Source organism: Diadema antillarum, unplaced genomic scaffold (assembly GCF_040938485.1).
Source record: "Diadema antillarum isolate AM-2024a unplaced genomic scaffold, OU_Dant_1.0 seq00002378_RagTag, whole genome shotgun sequence".
Taxonomy (NCBI): Eukaryota; Metazoa; Echinodermata; class Echinoidea; order Diadematoida; family Diadematidae; genus Diadema; species Diadema antillarum.
Window position 1 is genome coordinate 124,870 of NW_027272992.1, and position 17,811 is coordinate 142,680.

Consider the following 17,811-nt stretch of genomic DNA (forward strand, 5'->3'; position numbering starts at 1 on the left):
ACTTTGCGTTTAAACGCAACTTGCAACTGATTGTCACTGGCCAATCAAAATCATTGTTGCATGCATGTCTTCTTAATAGGGCAGACCCTGAGCCAATCAGAATGGTTGTTTCAAAATTAGCAATTACATGTATTTGCAATTGATTGCAACTTTCTTGCAACGGGGCCCAGATGTGGTTGCAATTCAAGCAATTGCAGGACTAATATGCATCTTTAGCCTGAGAATTCTTCAAATTTGGGGCTGATGTCGCCTACTGCCAAACATCCAATTAAAGGGTTCTTTAAAGACAATAAAAATGAACGTTTTAGTTTTAAGACAAGACTGAATGAGATCATGATGTGAAAGTGTATATTATCAACACCTGGGAACTGTGAGAGAACTGAAAGAGGTATCTCACATTGCTCCTTGTTTGATGTTTAATGAATAATTTGTACGGTATTGCATTTGGACAGTTTCGTTTATGCCTTCACAAGTTTTTGTTGCTTTAATTCAAGAAAAAAAAATCAAGTTTACTCGATCATATCACGGCTGTACTTCTAAATTATATCATATCAAAGTGATGGAGGTTATGATCCATTTCAAACTCTCCTCAGGAATCCCCCCCCCCCCCCCAAACTCCTTGCTGGTAAGCAAAAAACAAAAAAAAAACACCCTACAGTGTAAAGGGTTTTTAGTTGGGTCATTAATGTCCGATGTGTTTTTGTCTGCAACGCAACTATGTACAATGTATCTCTGCACTTACTGTATAGGATTTTTCTGTACTTTGTTGATATGGTTTTAGGGGGATGTATATTAGAAGCTTTGCTTTCTGGCTTCCCCTCCATTTTCAACATTATTTGATAAATACCATTCATCTAGGCTTCTTAATATATTGTGTTACTATTACATTTCTATATTCAATCTGCATGTAGAATATGATGGTGTATTGATTTCTTGCGAGACGTTTAGTGAACTTATATTCGTTGTTGAGACAAAATGAAGTATATAAGAAATTGTGTTAAACATCGTAAGGTTTATGAATATTAACTGCTCAAATATACATGTAAGCCCTCTATATTGTAAGTGACACCCAACATATTTGTATTACACATGCAACACTTTATGACAGCGTAGGTACGGGACTGGAAATAGAGTAAATTTGTTCTATATTTCCATGCATATGTTTTGCCATTCATATAGCACGTAAGCATAGGAATGGCGGCCATTTTGAATAAAAAATGAGCTTTAAATACTAAATGAACCTATATGAAATGAAAATTCTCTTGCAAATGCAGATGGAGTAACTCTAGGAACGGAAATGTACAGAGTTTGGTGGAATAATTGGTCATATAATGCACATTATTGTGTTTCTCACGGCCGAATTAGCATATCTGGCAGCCATTTTGGATTTTTGCATGCAAGTATTTGCCGAAAATGCTCAAGGTTACGCGAGTGGCATCAATCGGATTTGGAATCAGCACCCTCGAATTGACAAGAAACCATCAAAAAACATTGTATATATCAAAAAACAAGGTTGGGTGCCTTCTAGCCTGGACTATTTCCACCGGTAACATCACTGACATCATAATTAATCAAGGCAGATGCATCATGAGTAGGCACGGAGGCAAAATAATGACATAGATTTGTTATACATATACATGTGTGTGTGCGTGTGTGTGTGTTTGCGTGAGATGTATATATATATATATATATATATATATATATATATATATATGTATAATATATATATATATATGTATCATACATATATAATATATATATATGTATTATATATATATATATGTATATACGCATTGTTTCCATTTTCTATAATATATACAGTTTTATTATGACATAAATTTGTTTGTATATAGGCCTATCTTATATGTATATAATCATATATAAACATATATATATTAAATCTTGTGTATGTGTGTGTGTGCAGGCGTGTCTTCTTTAGGTGGCGTATTAGCAAGGTGATCGTAGTCTGAGTTTCATTCATTTGCAAGTTCACTGCATGACTTTTTTTAAGTGATAAGAGTATGTTCTATTGTGACTTTCTTTTGCATACTAGTACTACATAAAAAACTATAACGTTATTCTACCTTAACTGAACATGCATAAATGTAGGTACTGATTCCATGATAGAATATACGTAGGAAATGTTCTGCGTTATTCTCTCAAAATGCAATCGTTCCTGACTAAATATTTACCATTTTCAACCCAAAGTGGGTCTACACATTAAAAAAAAAAAAGATATGCCATTATCGCCTGTATCTGATGAAAGCGCGTCATTGTTTCAATCATATCACCATTAGGTCAAAATGGGACACTTCAAAATTCCATATCTCTCTTATTATATGTCCAATCTTTATGAAACTTCTACTACTTCGTTTGTCTGAATTTATGTATTGAAGTCAACTTAAATATGATGAGGAACTGCACTTTAAAAAAATTAATCGATCCAGTTTGGCTTCTTTGGGTGTACAGACAATTAAGAGAGCTCTTTAATTTGATCAATTTATAGCATTTAAACGAGGATTTTGTATTTGTGTGCTAGATAAAACATTACTATAAGGACGAGACTGTATTATTTTGAATGCAAGCAGCAATGTGATACTCTTACTTTCTGTCAGTCCTGCTTTCACACGCACACACGCACACACACACATGGTTTTGTATCACATTTACGTTAACTTGAACATGTTTTTTGAACGACGAAGTCATCTTCCTCATTATTCAACATGAAACTACGACATTTTCGTCGGCGTAAGATCTAACACATAACACTGCAGTTCTACACTAGTATTATATCTGTCTGTCACAAAGGTGTTTGATTAGCATAACACTCAGTAGTTGGTGTAGACATGGACGCCACACACTGCGCAAGAGTATCAAGTTTCACAAGCGATACAGGTATGTCCTTCATATTTTCATTCATGTTTACAAATGGTAGCATAATATGCATCGCATTTTACATATCTACTTGAAAGTAAACAATTCAATAATTCATAATCAGATGCAACTATTGTAATTTAACTCGGATATACTGCATTTGGTGCAATTCACTATTGTAATTTAACTCGGATTTACTGCATTTCGTGCAATTCATCCCAAACTCTATCGGTTTGAGAGTTACCGACACAATTTTAAGCTGGTACACCACCTAAATTAATTTGAACCAAACATATACCTAGATGACAAGCATTTGGCAATCAACATAAGCGGTCTGTACGGACAATGAATACTGGTGCTAGAAAGGATTACAGCTTGTTATATACCGAAGGTTCTTAAATCCGAAAATGAAACAAAGTTCATTATTCCTAAAGTTCGTTAATTAAAAAAACAAACCAAGCTTCGTAATTCGTTAGCCCGCAACCTGGGAATAGCAAACCTTCAGAATAACGCATCTTTAATGTTTGATGATTGAAGAACACTCTGGATATACAGAATTTGTGTTTCGGAACAAAGTACATTCGGAATAACGAATTATTCTTCGGACAGACACATTATCCAATCCAATCAAATCAAAATCAAATTATTCACTCATACATTTTCTGGGTTTTTTTTTTCCCAAGCCGACATCGAAATCAGGCAATTGCTTATGATGGCGATCTCCAGTATAGTTCAGTCATTTAATTCCAAGAGATCAGTCATAGGATAATGATTGCAAGGAAATGTTATGATCTTGTAAGACATATAACTACATATGATTTATTATTTCGCTAAATCATATTACATCATATTGTACCTTGTATTCGTTTATTACCCAATGTATGTCATGTTGAGTGCTATGAAATGTATAATTTTGCTTACGTTGGAAACATTTTGAAGAAATAAAACAATAATATCTCGAACAAAATAACAACAAATACCTTTTGCTAAGTATACTTTTCGTGAAATCCGTTCCCTGTACGAACCTGGCGGCCTGTGTACATTATGTATTTCATTTCGTTTATTTCATTTCCACACGTGTACTTGTTTCAGCCACAGGCTGTTCTTCCACAAGTCAGTGCATCTTAAAAAAACAACAGCAAATAGTTACATAACATGATACCGGAACATACAGGAGCATACACAAATCATACAGAAAAAAAAAGTCTACGCGGATTTCGGAATTCAGTATTGATGGATTAACATCATCCAACTCCCTATCCTACTAGTTCATGGTCCTTTCACTACCTTCTTATAGTAACATAGGGATGTCATAATAGCATGTTCAGTACCAGCACTCAGTTTCAGTATGAGTATGCTAAACTGCTGTTTAGTCTGTTTCTCCACCTGCTAATTTGATCCTGTATAATCTATTGAAGTATTATAATGCTAAATGCATTGGTCCAGATGTTCCACCGGAGTACATCTGTGCTGAGGCACTCGACTTGAAGGATAATACACAACATTTCTTGCTCTGAATGACTGCGATGATGAGACTGTCATAGACAATTTATACCCAATAGCAATATTCAACAAAAAGAAATGTTTTTTTCCCACAGAATTGAATTTTCGCTTCTTACACTTTCTTGCAGGCAATTCCAATATGTCCATTAACAAACACACACAAAACACACATACATACATGAATATAATTATAATATACGATTATAATAATGCACACAAGAACACTTGATAAAGGGAGAGGAGCCAGAAAATTGGTGTCAAAATAAACTTCGTACTGTCAGCATAAGCTTGTCCTGTTCAATTTTTGATAAGATTATGTTTATACCTGAATTGTTTCTGTATGTATATGGATTATATATATTATACATATATATATATATATTATATGTATATATTATATATATATATATATATATATATATATATATATATATAATAGCGAGAGAGGGAGAGAGAGAAAGAGAGGAAAACAGACAGACAGACAAACAGATTGATGGATAAATTATATAGAAAATTGTACTGCAAATATGACTAAATCTTAGAGAAACAGTAACGTATCGACTAAGGTTGATTACAGAAATTAGGCATATCTGCGCTCCAAATTAAAGGCATTACGCATAGAAGAATATCTTAACAAAGCACAGTACATATTTGACTGGGGATCAATAGAGACCTTAATCATGGCCAAATGGATCAGTATACTCATTATGATCCGTTATCATACGATCATCTTATAATTATGACACCCTCGAACCCGAGACCTCCGGATGCTAGCCCGGTGCTCTACCAACCGAGCTATAGAAAGTCCTAGTTCAGTGTTCCTCCCAGAAACCCTAAATTCTCAATACTCGAATGGTCAGAAGCTATAGCAGTGTGTTTGTGTGTGACACACACGTACACACTTGAACTTGGCATTGGCACAAATTATATAGCTGTGTTTCACGCTATGATAGAATCCTTGAAAACCTCAATGTCACTTGGAAACCTCATAGGACGCGATCTATTGGTCACAGTGGATCATGACCTTGATGGCGCCGTCTGCCCCAGCCTTGGCAGTCTCGAAGGCTTTCATCGCCTCGCTCAGCTTGAAATGGTGGGTGATGATCGGCTTGGCATTTACTTTACCGCTCGCTATCATGTCCAGAGCAGTCGGGAAACTACAAGTAGATTTAAAACAACAAACGAAATTTATATAGATACATAGATTGCAATTAAAGCAGAATATACAAAGCACATACATGTACACTGTTTCGAACACTAAATAACTTGAACATGTAGATATACATACAAAATGAATGTATCTTTTAATATGCGAAGGTCCTGATAAGATATATCTCGGGTTGTCTAGCCACACACACGCACACACATACATACACACACACACACACACACACATACACACACACACACACTCACATACACACAAACACACACCACACACAAACACACACAAATGCCTGTTTTTGTATGCCGTTTTGGTAAGAGGTAATTTAAATCATATCATAGTATAAATCAAAACAAAGGAGGTGGGGGTCACAACATACACTGGTTTGGACGGACAGAGGAGAATTCTCTCACCAGTTCAGTTGCATGATGGCGCCGCGAACGTCCAATTCTTTGAATGCTGCCAGGATGATTGGAAGATCAATGTTATATGGGCCCAGTCCAACCAAAGTCACAACACCTCCTATCTGGGTAGCCTGTTAACAGAACCATGTAGAATCGATCAATGATAATATCCATTTCAACCGGATCAATCGAAGCGCGTTAGCTTTCATGTTAATACGAGCTCCAGTATTTGGCTACTGCGCTCTTTCAACTGGAATGCCCTCACTTTTTTTGATGAAATAACCGTAGTCCAAAATCGTGGCCGTTCATTTACATTTAGAGGCAATTCAATGATCCTATCTATTGACACTTAGGATTAACTTTCTTTGCAAGAGGGGACGATCCGAGTTCCTTTTTTGTGACTATCCATAATGGCTGAAGAACTGCAGTTTTGAGCTAAAGCTATAGTGGCTTTTGAACCAGTGACCTTTCCAACTTGTGAATTCAGCGAAATAAATGTCTTCTTGATTCTCATCCTTCCTATATATAGATCCAAAATTGAATCACCACTGGACACTAAAAGCTGAAATGTGACACGAAAAAAAAAAAGGAAAATAGCCAAAGTACAGTTAGTAATATCTAACGTTTCGTCTCTCATCGCTAAGGGTTATCAACGGTTCGTTATTCCGAAGGTTCGTCAATCCAAAGATGAAATAAGGTTGGCTATTCCGAAGATTCGTTAATCAAAATATGAAATAAGGTTCGTTATTCCAATGATTCATGCATCGGATAATGAAAAAAGGGTCGTTATTCCGGAGATTGGTTAATCTAAAAACACAATAATCGTTGTCATTCCAAACAAACAAGGTTCGCTGTTAGTACGCACTTTCTTTTCCTTTTTCGGATTAACGGACCTTCGGATTAACAAACCTGACATCATTTTCGGCCCGTCATTTTTTGTGCTATACTACTTTGAAATCACGAAGTCAACAAGAATGCAGTCATCAGACCATTATCTCTGCTATCAATCTGAACTAATCTCCTTCGAGAACCTGTTGGAATCGGTAAAATTGTCAGTGGATGTCTTAGTTCTTCTTATAAGGAAAGTGTTGATTCATATCCACTCATTTTACTTCGAGGACTCATTAATTAATATCTCGTTTTCTCACTTTGAAGAGAGGCTCTGCTTCCGTTAACCTTTAAACTCCAAATATGGATTAGGCTGTAAATCCTAAATATATAACTGCAGTTACTCTATAACCACCTTACCTTGTTTCTAGTCTGAGGAATTCGATATTCTACATTGGTTCTTGCGTGATATGATAACATATATAATTTGACCTTGACAGTATACCTTAGACGGATTTCTTTTTTCATCAATATATGTATATTCTAAATATCCTAACTTTTTCATTGTTTGACATCGTCCAAGTTTGAATTCTAACATTTCTGTCAAACATCATTACTTAATGAGGAATTTCAGTAAGTCAAATATACATTTGTATAATGAGTGAATTCCGCTGCCAGAAAGTGATGAGTTACCCAGTAATTCGAATTTTCATATGCAAATATGACGCATATATGCAGATAACTGACATACTAACGTGAATTGCTGTCTGTAGAGCAGCGGGCGCCCCAGTACACTCTAAGGTGATATTGGGCTTATCACCTAGGGCAGTGTGGATACGCTTGACCATCTCTTGGACATCCTTGGAGTCCACAAGAACCGCATGGTCAGCGCCCAGCTGAACGGCCTTATCCAGACGACTCTGTACGAGATCTGTAGAGAACGTTGATTCAATATCAGAGGATAGCGAACATTCTTATGATAATATTATTATCCCAACCAGTCACATAGCGAACTATGAAGGTGAGTTTTATGCAGATAGAAATTATAGGACTTTACTCTATCCCAATTTCAGCCCAGCTTATTCCAGCTTAAGTTATGGAGGGAATATGACATTCTGAATCAAGTTGACGGGCATTAATTAGATCCTGACCACAAAATACTTCGCCCAAAATGATATCATTGCTAAGCACTGAAAAAAAGAATCTTAATATTTTTTTTTTTGTCAATCATTTTAATGAGATCTAGGCAGTACAGATGGACATACGGATGACCCAAAACATAAAAACAATACAGAAAAATGAGAAAGGAAAAGTTTTACTGACCTGTGATGACAATAGATGCTGCCCCCATGACTCTTACAGTCAAAAGACAGAGTAGTCCGATCGGCCCTATATACATCACCGATGAATGGCATACAACAAAGAACAAAACAATCTGAAGCAACGGTTGGCTGCCACTTTTCGTGCTTTTCAGTTTCACACTCGGTAATTAAATCCATTCGGTCGGACAAATCATTTCCTCAGTTTAATCAGATTAAGTTGAAAAAAAAAATGCATTCAAGGCTCTTGCATGCCTTCGTAAATATATTTTTACTCAATCATCGAGACCAACTGGCCACGAAAATACTTCCTAAGTTTTGCTAAGCCATATGGAGAACACGCATGATCAAAATAATATATATACGATTATTTTAGATTTCACCAAAGCATGAAGAATTTTGAAGAATATGAATATTGTAGTGTATTTGCCTTATTTTTTTCGAGGTCTGTACAGCGCGTATATAGTTTTACGTCACAGCATATCAGTTCGTTATTCCAAAACGCCTTTACTTCAACAGCTCTTGCTACTAAATACTACTGCGTTAACCCTATTTTAACTGGGCTATTTGGTTTTTACGGGGGGGGGGGGGATGTCAATTTGACCCCCCCCCCCCTTCATCTCGGCCGCCAATCGCGCGATCGCCACAAAATTTTGCCTGAACATAGAGTCGGATGTCAACTTCAAGATTTCATGGTCATACAATAGAAAAATATTGATTATATATTTTTTAATAAATCAATTATGCAAATTTACGCATGAAATCATATTTTCACCTATAACTCCATCAAAAAAATGAAGGATTGCTATACTTTTGTGTCAGGATTCCTCTAAGACACATCAAACAATTTTCTCGTAAAGAAATAGCGCAATCAAATTCTGTTTCTTTTGTTTTTTATTGTTTTGTTAATTTCTTAAGTATAATCTAATTTATATCAATTAAAAAAAAATACCCACAATTTGCATTGGATTTGTACACGAAATCATGAATTTGAGCTGTTTTCGGGTTGACACGCATATGCAAAACATTGCGTAACTTCAGAACGGTGTACCCAGACGTCGCAAATTTGGTCTCAAAATATGCGGGAGACTTCAATGAAAAAAGTCATGAAACGACGCGGCAAAATCTTTGCGCGTTGCGGAATTGTGGCGCAAAATGTCGAGAGGGGGGGGGGCAATTTGACCCCCCCCCCCCTCCCCAGTTAAAATAGGGTTAATTAAGAATCAATGTATAAGAGAACATCACAATTACCTGCGCCACAGATCAGTACCTTGGACCCTGCATAGACGCTGGCCCTTCGGCAAGCATGGATAGCAACGCACAATGGTTCGAGTAGGGCGCCTTCTTCCAGACTCACGTGGTCAGGCAGTCTGCAAAGTGTTGTGAACTTCACTTTAAAACTCCACTCCACCTCCCTCCATCTCAAATCGACTTCCATTACGAAAAAAAAAAAGTGACAGCAAATACATAAACGGTTGAGCTTGAATCAAACGAAATTGAATCAAAACGGGACACGTAAACAATTTCATACTTAATACAGGCATCCCCACATATAAGTTCCTTTTTTTAACACTGTTAACCTGTGTTGCAAACATCCAACTATTGTATATGAATGTTCTCAGTCATCCAGGCAAAGCAGATCATGAACTATATCAGTAAATCTGGTCAACTGGACTTATATTTTTTGGAGTAGCGACGTTTCACGTCCTCTCCGGGACGTTTCATCAGGCCGACTGATCATTGGCTTCAATTAGTTGTTGACGTAAAATTCCCCAACCCTGTCACGGGTCCGCAACCAATATTGCCACCAAAGATCAGTCGGCCTGATAAAGAGTCCCGGAGATGACGTGAAGCGTCGCTACTCCAAAAATATAATTAAGTATGAAGTCCTCTTGACTAGGTTTACTGATATAGTTCATGATAGTAGCATAAAGACAATTATGTAAATCTTAGCTTTTTTCAAAGTCATGCACAAATGAAGTTTAACAGAGAACTGCTTGGCATGACCGATTAAAGTGACATTTATATATAAGATCTGAATCAATCCATAACAGCTAATTATGACGACAGCTCATCTAACTTCACTGCCCAACTAGAGTTACACGAGCACAAACAGATATCATAATTACGTTTTTTAAAATAAAAGTATGAGTTAAGATATTTTTGGTAAGTTTATATAATGACATTTAAAATCAAATGATAACAATATCAATGTCTTTAATATAGCTGTAATTGCTGTTTGTTACGGCTGCAAGTATTTACTTAATTGGGGCTGAATGAGAAAGAGAATCGCAATTATTTATTACTTAAAGCAAAATTCGGCAGGATGGCAAGCGTATCTTCTTAGTCCACCGTCAACAGTCAGACCAGTATAGAGCATACTCGGACAAACATTGTAGCGACCACCTTTACAGATGTCGCACCTCAAACACGGTATACCGGGTTCCAAAGCCACCCTGTCACCTATTCACATCACAAAACATAATGGAAGAAATCATAATTGAATATTTTCTTGATTGTTAAATGCACATTGATTCAGTTATTTTCTTTAATTCGAAATCCATCCGAATATTAGATAAACTTCAAACGAAAGAGAGAAATATTCCCTACAGAATGATACAAAAATGACAAAACTTGGATAAGAAATAAGGAAGATATACGACATTTTGAAATCAGCGAGTTGATGATGTCATGCCCTCACAATTTTTACTTCGCTGTAAAATGTATGTGTGTGTGTGTGTGTGTGTGTGTGTGTGTGTGTGTGTTTGGAGTGAAATCTGGCCAACAGGAGGTTCAACTGATGGTGATGACTCACCAACTTTCAATGACGTAACATTTGATCCAACTGCTGTCACAGTGCCGCTAGCTTCGTGACCTAGAGTTTTTGGCGATGTGATTCCAAGGTCGCCTATGGAGCCATCGGACCATATATGAATATCTGACCCACAGATTCCCACTGCTGCCATTTTGAGCTGGACCTCTGAAAAAAAAAAAAGACATCCACACAACCACACATAAATGTGGTCTAACACATGTAGATAAAATAATGGTCTCTACGGAAACTCATCGCTTTTACCGAAATAGAATGTCTGTATATAGAAAGGCCACTCAAGGGAAACTTTATATGTGGCCTTTATAGAGAGACTCATCCCGGGATAGTTTCAAGGAACTGCTGAAAGGGATTACTACTTCAAGGTTCAAGGTTCAAGACCTATACCATTGTCAACTTTGAGATCACATCAAGGAATGTATTGAAGTCCGAAAAAAATCAGCGTCAACTGATCAGCCCGAGCTAGGAACACTTTGTTGTGGGAATCGCATAAGGCATCGAGATCCTCCTTCAGTATTCCTCGAAAATAATTGCTAGTCAACGGCGTTACAACCACAGAAAGATAATAAGCAAATTATTCAAAAAAAGAAACATTCCGGAACACCTTTATCACCACGACCCTTCCCCTCTAAGAAAATGAAAACAAATAACTAAATAGATATATGTATAAATAAGTAAGTAAATGAATAAAATAAATAAATATACAAATGAATAAAAATCTGTATATGCATATGTATATATGTATGTATATATACATATATATATATATATATATATATATATACATGTAATGCTACAATTAAGATGTTAATTTTTCTTCGTTGGTATTATAAGGCTTTGTGGTATCAGTTTTCTTATACAGCAATGCATTCATGTACTTAGTATATATAGTATTACGCGCAAAAACGCATTTTTACATAATACTGGGCATAATACGGCTTTTGAAATATTTTTGTATACCTGTACTTTGCAGCAATTATGTATTATTGTAGGAGTAAATAGAAGTATCAAGACGTAGCGAGGGTGTTTATTATTTTCCTTCTTTTTGTTCTGTTTGTAAGTTTTTGAGTGGTTGTTTGTGGTTGTTTGTTTGTGTGTTTGTGTGTGTGATGTGAGCACAAGTGTGTGTATTGATGTTGATTAAATACATGTACTGTGGCTTCGAAACTTGTGTTGTGATGAGTAAATTGTCGACAACAAATGTATTTTCTTTTTTATTGTACCCCGTCGGTGTATACAATTCAGGTACACTACATGGCTGCATAAGCAAGGGACAAGTGTCGCCTTATAGCCAGCCCTTTCAATTGGTCCCATCATGGAAATCAACTTTTAGTGACACTTCAACAATCATAATTATCTCCTTCGTTGTGAGTCCCTTCGCTTCCCATTATACAGAATGAGTTAATGTCGTTGGAACAACGTGGCTCTTGGTAAGTAATAATAACAATGATAATAATAATAATAATAATAATAATAATAATAATAACAATAATAATAATTATTACTATTATTATTATCATTATTATTGTTATTATTTTCATTATTATTATTATTATTATTATTATCATTATTATTATTACTATTATTATCATATTCTGGTCCATTTTTGTCATTCCAAAAATGTCAAAATATCTCTGACACTCGGGGTAAACTAACTTTCCCTATGATATGCATTTACTGCCTTACCATTCTCCTTTGGCTCAGGGATTGGCGAATCTTCCTGCATAATACAAGAAAGAATTTTAAACAAAATGAAGGATGAACAATCACATGCACATTTAAGTAAAATAGTAAATCCCTCACATTCACGATATTGTATACAAGTATGCCAACCACATATTGCACGAGTAGGAAATTGAATGAACTTTACATGCACTAGTAAAACATTTTTTTTTCACTTTGAATTTACATATCGAGTTCGAAGTACAAACTTCAAGATCTATACAAGTACATACATATTGTTGTACATGTTATTCACCCGTGCCCTTCGTGATATTCTCGCTCGTCCTATTATGAAGGCACTGTCTAGTTTGTATCACGACACAAATAACTTGCGCGCACATTGTATCTTTCGACGGGCGTCATATTTCTTTCTTTTTTTTATTGAAGTCCTGTGCATAGACATGGCATTCAATTTGGCGTGCCGAATCATACTGCTGGATGTTTGACACACAATTATAGACATCACACCGTGAAATATTTTCGAACAACTTCATGACTAAGTATGGCAATAAATGAATTTTATTAGACAACGAAAGTACAGTTTTCTTCTCATTAAAAAAAAAAAGTAAAATCTGAAATGCCGGGAGATTCCATAAACGCTTCGCATCATTCTAGTTGTATACGTGCAAATCAATCTTTTAAAATATATTTCAGATCGCAATACAATTATTAGAGGCCCGCCATTGTTCTTGTAATCAGGCATGATAAGGGTTCTTCTTTTTCAGTCTTATCAGATATTGTGAAGCACGAGCTAGATGATTATGATCGCTTACATTCGACATTTCATCAAAACAAGCTTAAGTGGCGTTACCATGATACCATTGCTATAGCTCATGCAGAGCGTGGCTTGATGGACTTACGGTAATGGTCACTCATGTATTCACGTCAGACTATAATCACGATCACGATGTATATTTCAAGCACAAACAATAGGGCAATTTATTTAAGCCTACCATATGGCTTTAAGTTTGTATTCCACAAGGCGCGTCTTGTTAAAGACTATCAGCAAGGCAATTATGGCGAAGGTACGTTTTTAGGTCTCACACCAGTCCGGTAAATAATTCTCCCTTGATAAACGTGTTTTCATAGGGGGGGGGGGGGATGGAGACATATATACATCGGTGTATCTATCTAGACAGAAGTATTGGAACAAGTTCACTCGGTTGACAGCAGGTTCATCCGTATTTATTGCTACTCGGAGTTTCATGCCACCTCCATGAGACGCAATCATCAGGCAATGATGCCTGATGCTTATAGGCACACATACATTATAGAATAGCATCTACTGCATTATGTACATTGATATTTCATTTGCTGTTTTTTTTTATACTCCATGCATTGGTTATTCACACTTTGATAAACTGGAGATAAGAGTTAAAGGGATGGTACAGTATTGGTGGAGATGAGAATTGGGCTTTTAAATTTTTGTTGGATACCAAGAAAACACTTATGAAATGGTACAGAGCATACCATTCTAAGAGGAATTCAGAGTTTATTTGATGAAAATCGGGTTTGGAATGATTGAAACATCCATAAACAAAGTAAAACAAAGCGATCGTAAAAAAGTGTGGGTCCCACACTTTATTAGAATTGCTCTGTTTTGGATATCTCAGCCATTTCAAAACCAATTTTTATCAAATAAACATTGAATTCCTCATGGAATTACATGCTCTTTCATATTTCATAAGAGGTTTCTCATTATCTCACCCAAAAATGTTAGAAACCTGAAATTAGGTCTCAACCAAAACTATACAATCCCTTTAATGTATTTTTGTGTTATATAACCAGAAATCGGGATTTCTTATTAAGTTTATTTATATTTTCAATTGAAGTTTTTTTTCCCAAAAAATACCGAATGCAATTGCCACATAGCATGTTACTAAACCCGCTGATTTTTAAAACAGCTAAAATCGTTCCTATGCATAAAGGTACGTGTAAACCTGATATTGAATAATTACAGACCAATATCGCTTTTACTTGCTATAACCAAGATATTTGAAAAAGCTATCCATAATCCATATTCAATAGATAACTCATTGTTAAATCAATTCCAATCTGGCTTCAGAACATTTCATTCAACTTCAATGACATTTTGTGACATGCATGATACGAATATCTAATAGAGAATCGATATACATGCACTTGTTAGCTGCACTGGAAGTTTACTTTTGAATTTACGAAAAGTCTTTGACCTGGGGGTGATTCATAAAGCTGTTCGTAAAGTTACGAACGACTTTAACGAGCGACTGGTGATCAGTTCTTGTGCTGAATTATGGAAATTCTGCTAAGTATAGCACATCAGAACTGATCACCAGTCGCTCGTAAGTTGTTCGTATTTTTACGAACAGGTTTATGAAACAGGGCCCAGGACCTGCATGATTTTATTATTCATGAACTTACAAGATATATGGGGTATTCTCTCAAGAACCACAGTGGTTCAGAAACTATTTAAGTGGTAGACAACAATGTGTTTGTACAAATTGTATTCTCAGTGACTATACCGTGAAATCTGGTGTACCCCACGATTCAACACTGGGTCCATTATTGCTTTGTATATATAATATATATATATAAATGACCCTGTGTAACATAATTATACATATATCATTGCGTGTTAAATTGTCTCTTTATGCAGATGACACAGGAATATTTTGTAGAAATAAGAATATGTAATAATTACGAGAGGAAATGCAATTACAGTGTGATCAGATTTGTCAGTGGATGAAAATAAACAAAATGTTATAAATGTAAATGGTGTTTGGTCCGAGAAAGAAATTGTAACATTGTAAATTTTGTGTGATATGTACAATGACCAGTATATTGAACCGCTGAATGAACTTAAGTATTTAGGAATTATTAGGAACCTACTTTGAACTGGTCTAAACACGTATATGTTATATATTATGTGCCAAAACAGCCCGTGAAAAGCATTCGAAGAGTGAAATCTTTTTACGTAAAACCATTATCAATTTGTATTACTCATTAGTTTTACCCCACATAGATTACTGTTTCACAAGCTGGGGTTAATGTTCCAAATCGCAAAAAAAAAAGAATTAAGAAATTACAAACGATGCAAAATAGATATATTCATATAATGATTTTCGATATAAAGCAACAAGAATCTGTATCACATTTTATTCCAACACTAAATTGGCAAGATACTGAAGACAGGATAAAATAACAGCATTGTCTCATTGTCTCATCTTCAACAGGTTTGCACCGCCTCTACACATGTAACAAATACCTGAATCGCCTGATCACACAGCGACCCGTTTATTACGTAACACGGATACATGTTACCAATAGTCCACCGAGTACGGAAAAGGTATAGTTCTTCCTATAAGCCTGTCCAATATGCTCTTCCCATGCTCAACCCCTTCCCATCCATACGCTTAGTTTACTGCCCCTTTTTCAAGAAACACTGCCGACCAACCTCATACCTTATGATCTTATACTTTGCCAAGCACGATAGGAAATAATGTTAATCTGACTCTGTGAGTTGATCTGTGTACTTATACACTGGTATCCATTTTAATACCCTTTGCGAATGTAGTTGTAAAGAATGATTTGTAATTATGACTGTATCTATGTAGGGCCAATAATATACTTTGTTTTTTATGTTTGTTTTGTATTGTTTGTTTTAAACTGAAAGTTTATGTATACTACGTACGCTTCCTTGAAAAGCAGGTTTGCTGGATATCAGCAGAACTGAAGGGTATAATAACCATGCTCCTGTTTGTTTGTTTATTTGCATTTTTCGTTGTGAATGAATGTAAATGAATAAATAAACAATAGATAAATAAATGTAATATACATACGTTTTTATATAAGCAAATACTTTGGTCTATTAGCAAATGATCGCGGGCAGTACTTGCTTGCAGAAGCTTTGATCAAAGCAACAGATTCAAGCTAAGCAATAAAAGGCTGGCACAAGCAATTGCTATACTGCCGGTGAATACTGCAACGTGCACGTAGACACTAAATTAGATCTTCGCGTACCCTGTGCATGGCCGTAATAAGCGAGCCTGGATTGGAGGGTCTGAGCATACACGAGGGTCTGAGCATACACGGCTGACAAGCCGTGACAATACTGAAGTCAATAGGACCTACAGGCCTATGATACAATATACTCACCAAAACTATCTTGTCCTTTGCGTGAAGAACAACCGACAAGTTCCCATCAGGTGCAGAAGCAAGAGCCATCATTCGGAATTCGCTGATTAATACGCTGTGCAGTGGGGCCTACAATGAGTGTCGCGGACGGGAAACTCGCACTGCTCTGCTAGCTACAGATATCTGTTTGAGATTATCTGGATGTGGAAAGGGATCTTTTGCACCCTATAGCTCCTGGGGAAATGTTTAACTGCACTCTTTCAGGAGGCCTACACTTCTATATAATATTCCAAGAGGGAAATATCATCTTAATCACCATGAGTTCTTTTTTTTCTAAACCTCAGATGTCGGATCCCCTTTCCTATGTTGTGATGCTCCTTTTATTATGAGGTAAATGTGAAGAACTAACAAACGTTGGCCTATGACATCCCAAAGAGCTCTCGATCTCTGCCGAGACAGATAACTACAGTGCATTGTATTCCCCTTCTGTAAGCGAAAGCGCTCTGATAACAACGCCTGCCTCAAGGTGAAACCTTTGAACCGTGCACGACATTTACGTGGTACATGTATATAAAAGAGAACAAAAATAAAACTCATTCGTCCCTTCAGTGTATTGTAGTCTAAGTCTATAGACTTCGCTGTGTTCTCGAGTCACGACTGAGCAGTGTCACAATTAAATTAGCACACTATACAAATGTTTGTTTGTTCAACTTAATACTCTGCAATTATTTGCTAATATATACGTATCCATTAATTATTATTTTATAAGCTGAAAACGTTAAAAGTGATTGCTATTAGCGGGTTCTCCAAGTTGCAGTTTTTATGGTAAAACATGATAGATACTATAGTAAACAACTTACCCCATCTTTTGATAACCTGTTCTCAGGTTTGTTTCATTTCATTCCTTTTTTTAAATTTTCAATTCTAAACAATATACAACTTGTACATTGGTAACGCAGGTGTAAAAAAATAAGGTATATTTCTCGTAACATCCATAATCAGTAGGAATAAAAGACATGTTTCATTAAGGACTTGGTGGAAATGGAAATTGAG

At 36.0% G+C, this 17,811-nt stretch overlaps 1 protein-coding gene across 1 annotated transcript; it reads right to left on the reverse strand.

Annotated features, from left to right (window-relative positions):
- Positions 1-4,838: 4,838 nt before the first annotated feature.
- LOC139714681 (sorbitol dehydrogenase-like) lies at positions 4,839-16,865 on the reverse strand. The gene is made up of 9 exons (XM_071626357.1): positions 16,780-16,865; positions 12,610-12,643; positions 10,909-11,073; positions 10,400-10,556; positions 9,345-9,463; positions 8,098-8,163; positions 7,530-7,705; positions 5,956-6,077; positions 4,839-5,534 (listed from the first exon to the last, which is right to left on the reverse strand). The coding sequence occupies exons 1-9, from the start codon at positions 16,849-16,851 to the stop codon at positions 5,378-5,380; spliced, it is 1,068 nt and encodes a 355-aa protein (XP_071482458.1). The 5' UTR covers positions 16,852-16,865; the 3' UTR covers positions 4,839-5,377.
- Positions 16,866-17,811: the final 946 nt, after the last annotated feature.

Bases quoted from the DNA above. Each gene is read 5' to 3' on its own strand.
- LOC139714681 (XM_071626357.1), bottom strand. From the start codon at position 16,851: ATGATGGCTCTTGCTTCTGCACCTGATGGGAACTTGTCGGTTGTTCTT. The intron at 9,464-10,399 runs GTAATAAATAAT...AACACTTTGCAG, and splicing joins CCTGCCGAATTTTGCTTTAA to ACTGCCTGACCACGTGAGTC. The intron at 5,535-5,955 runs GTGAGAGAATTC...ATCTACTTGTAG, and splicing joins GCCATCATGCAACTGAACTG to TTTCCCGACTGCTCTGGACA.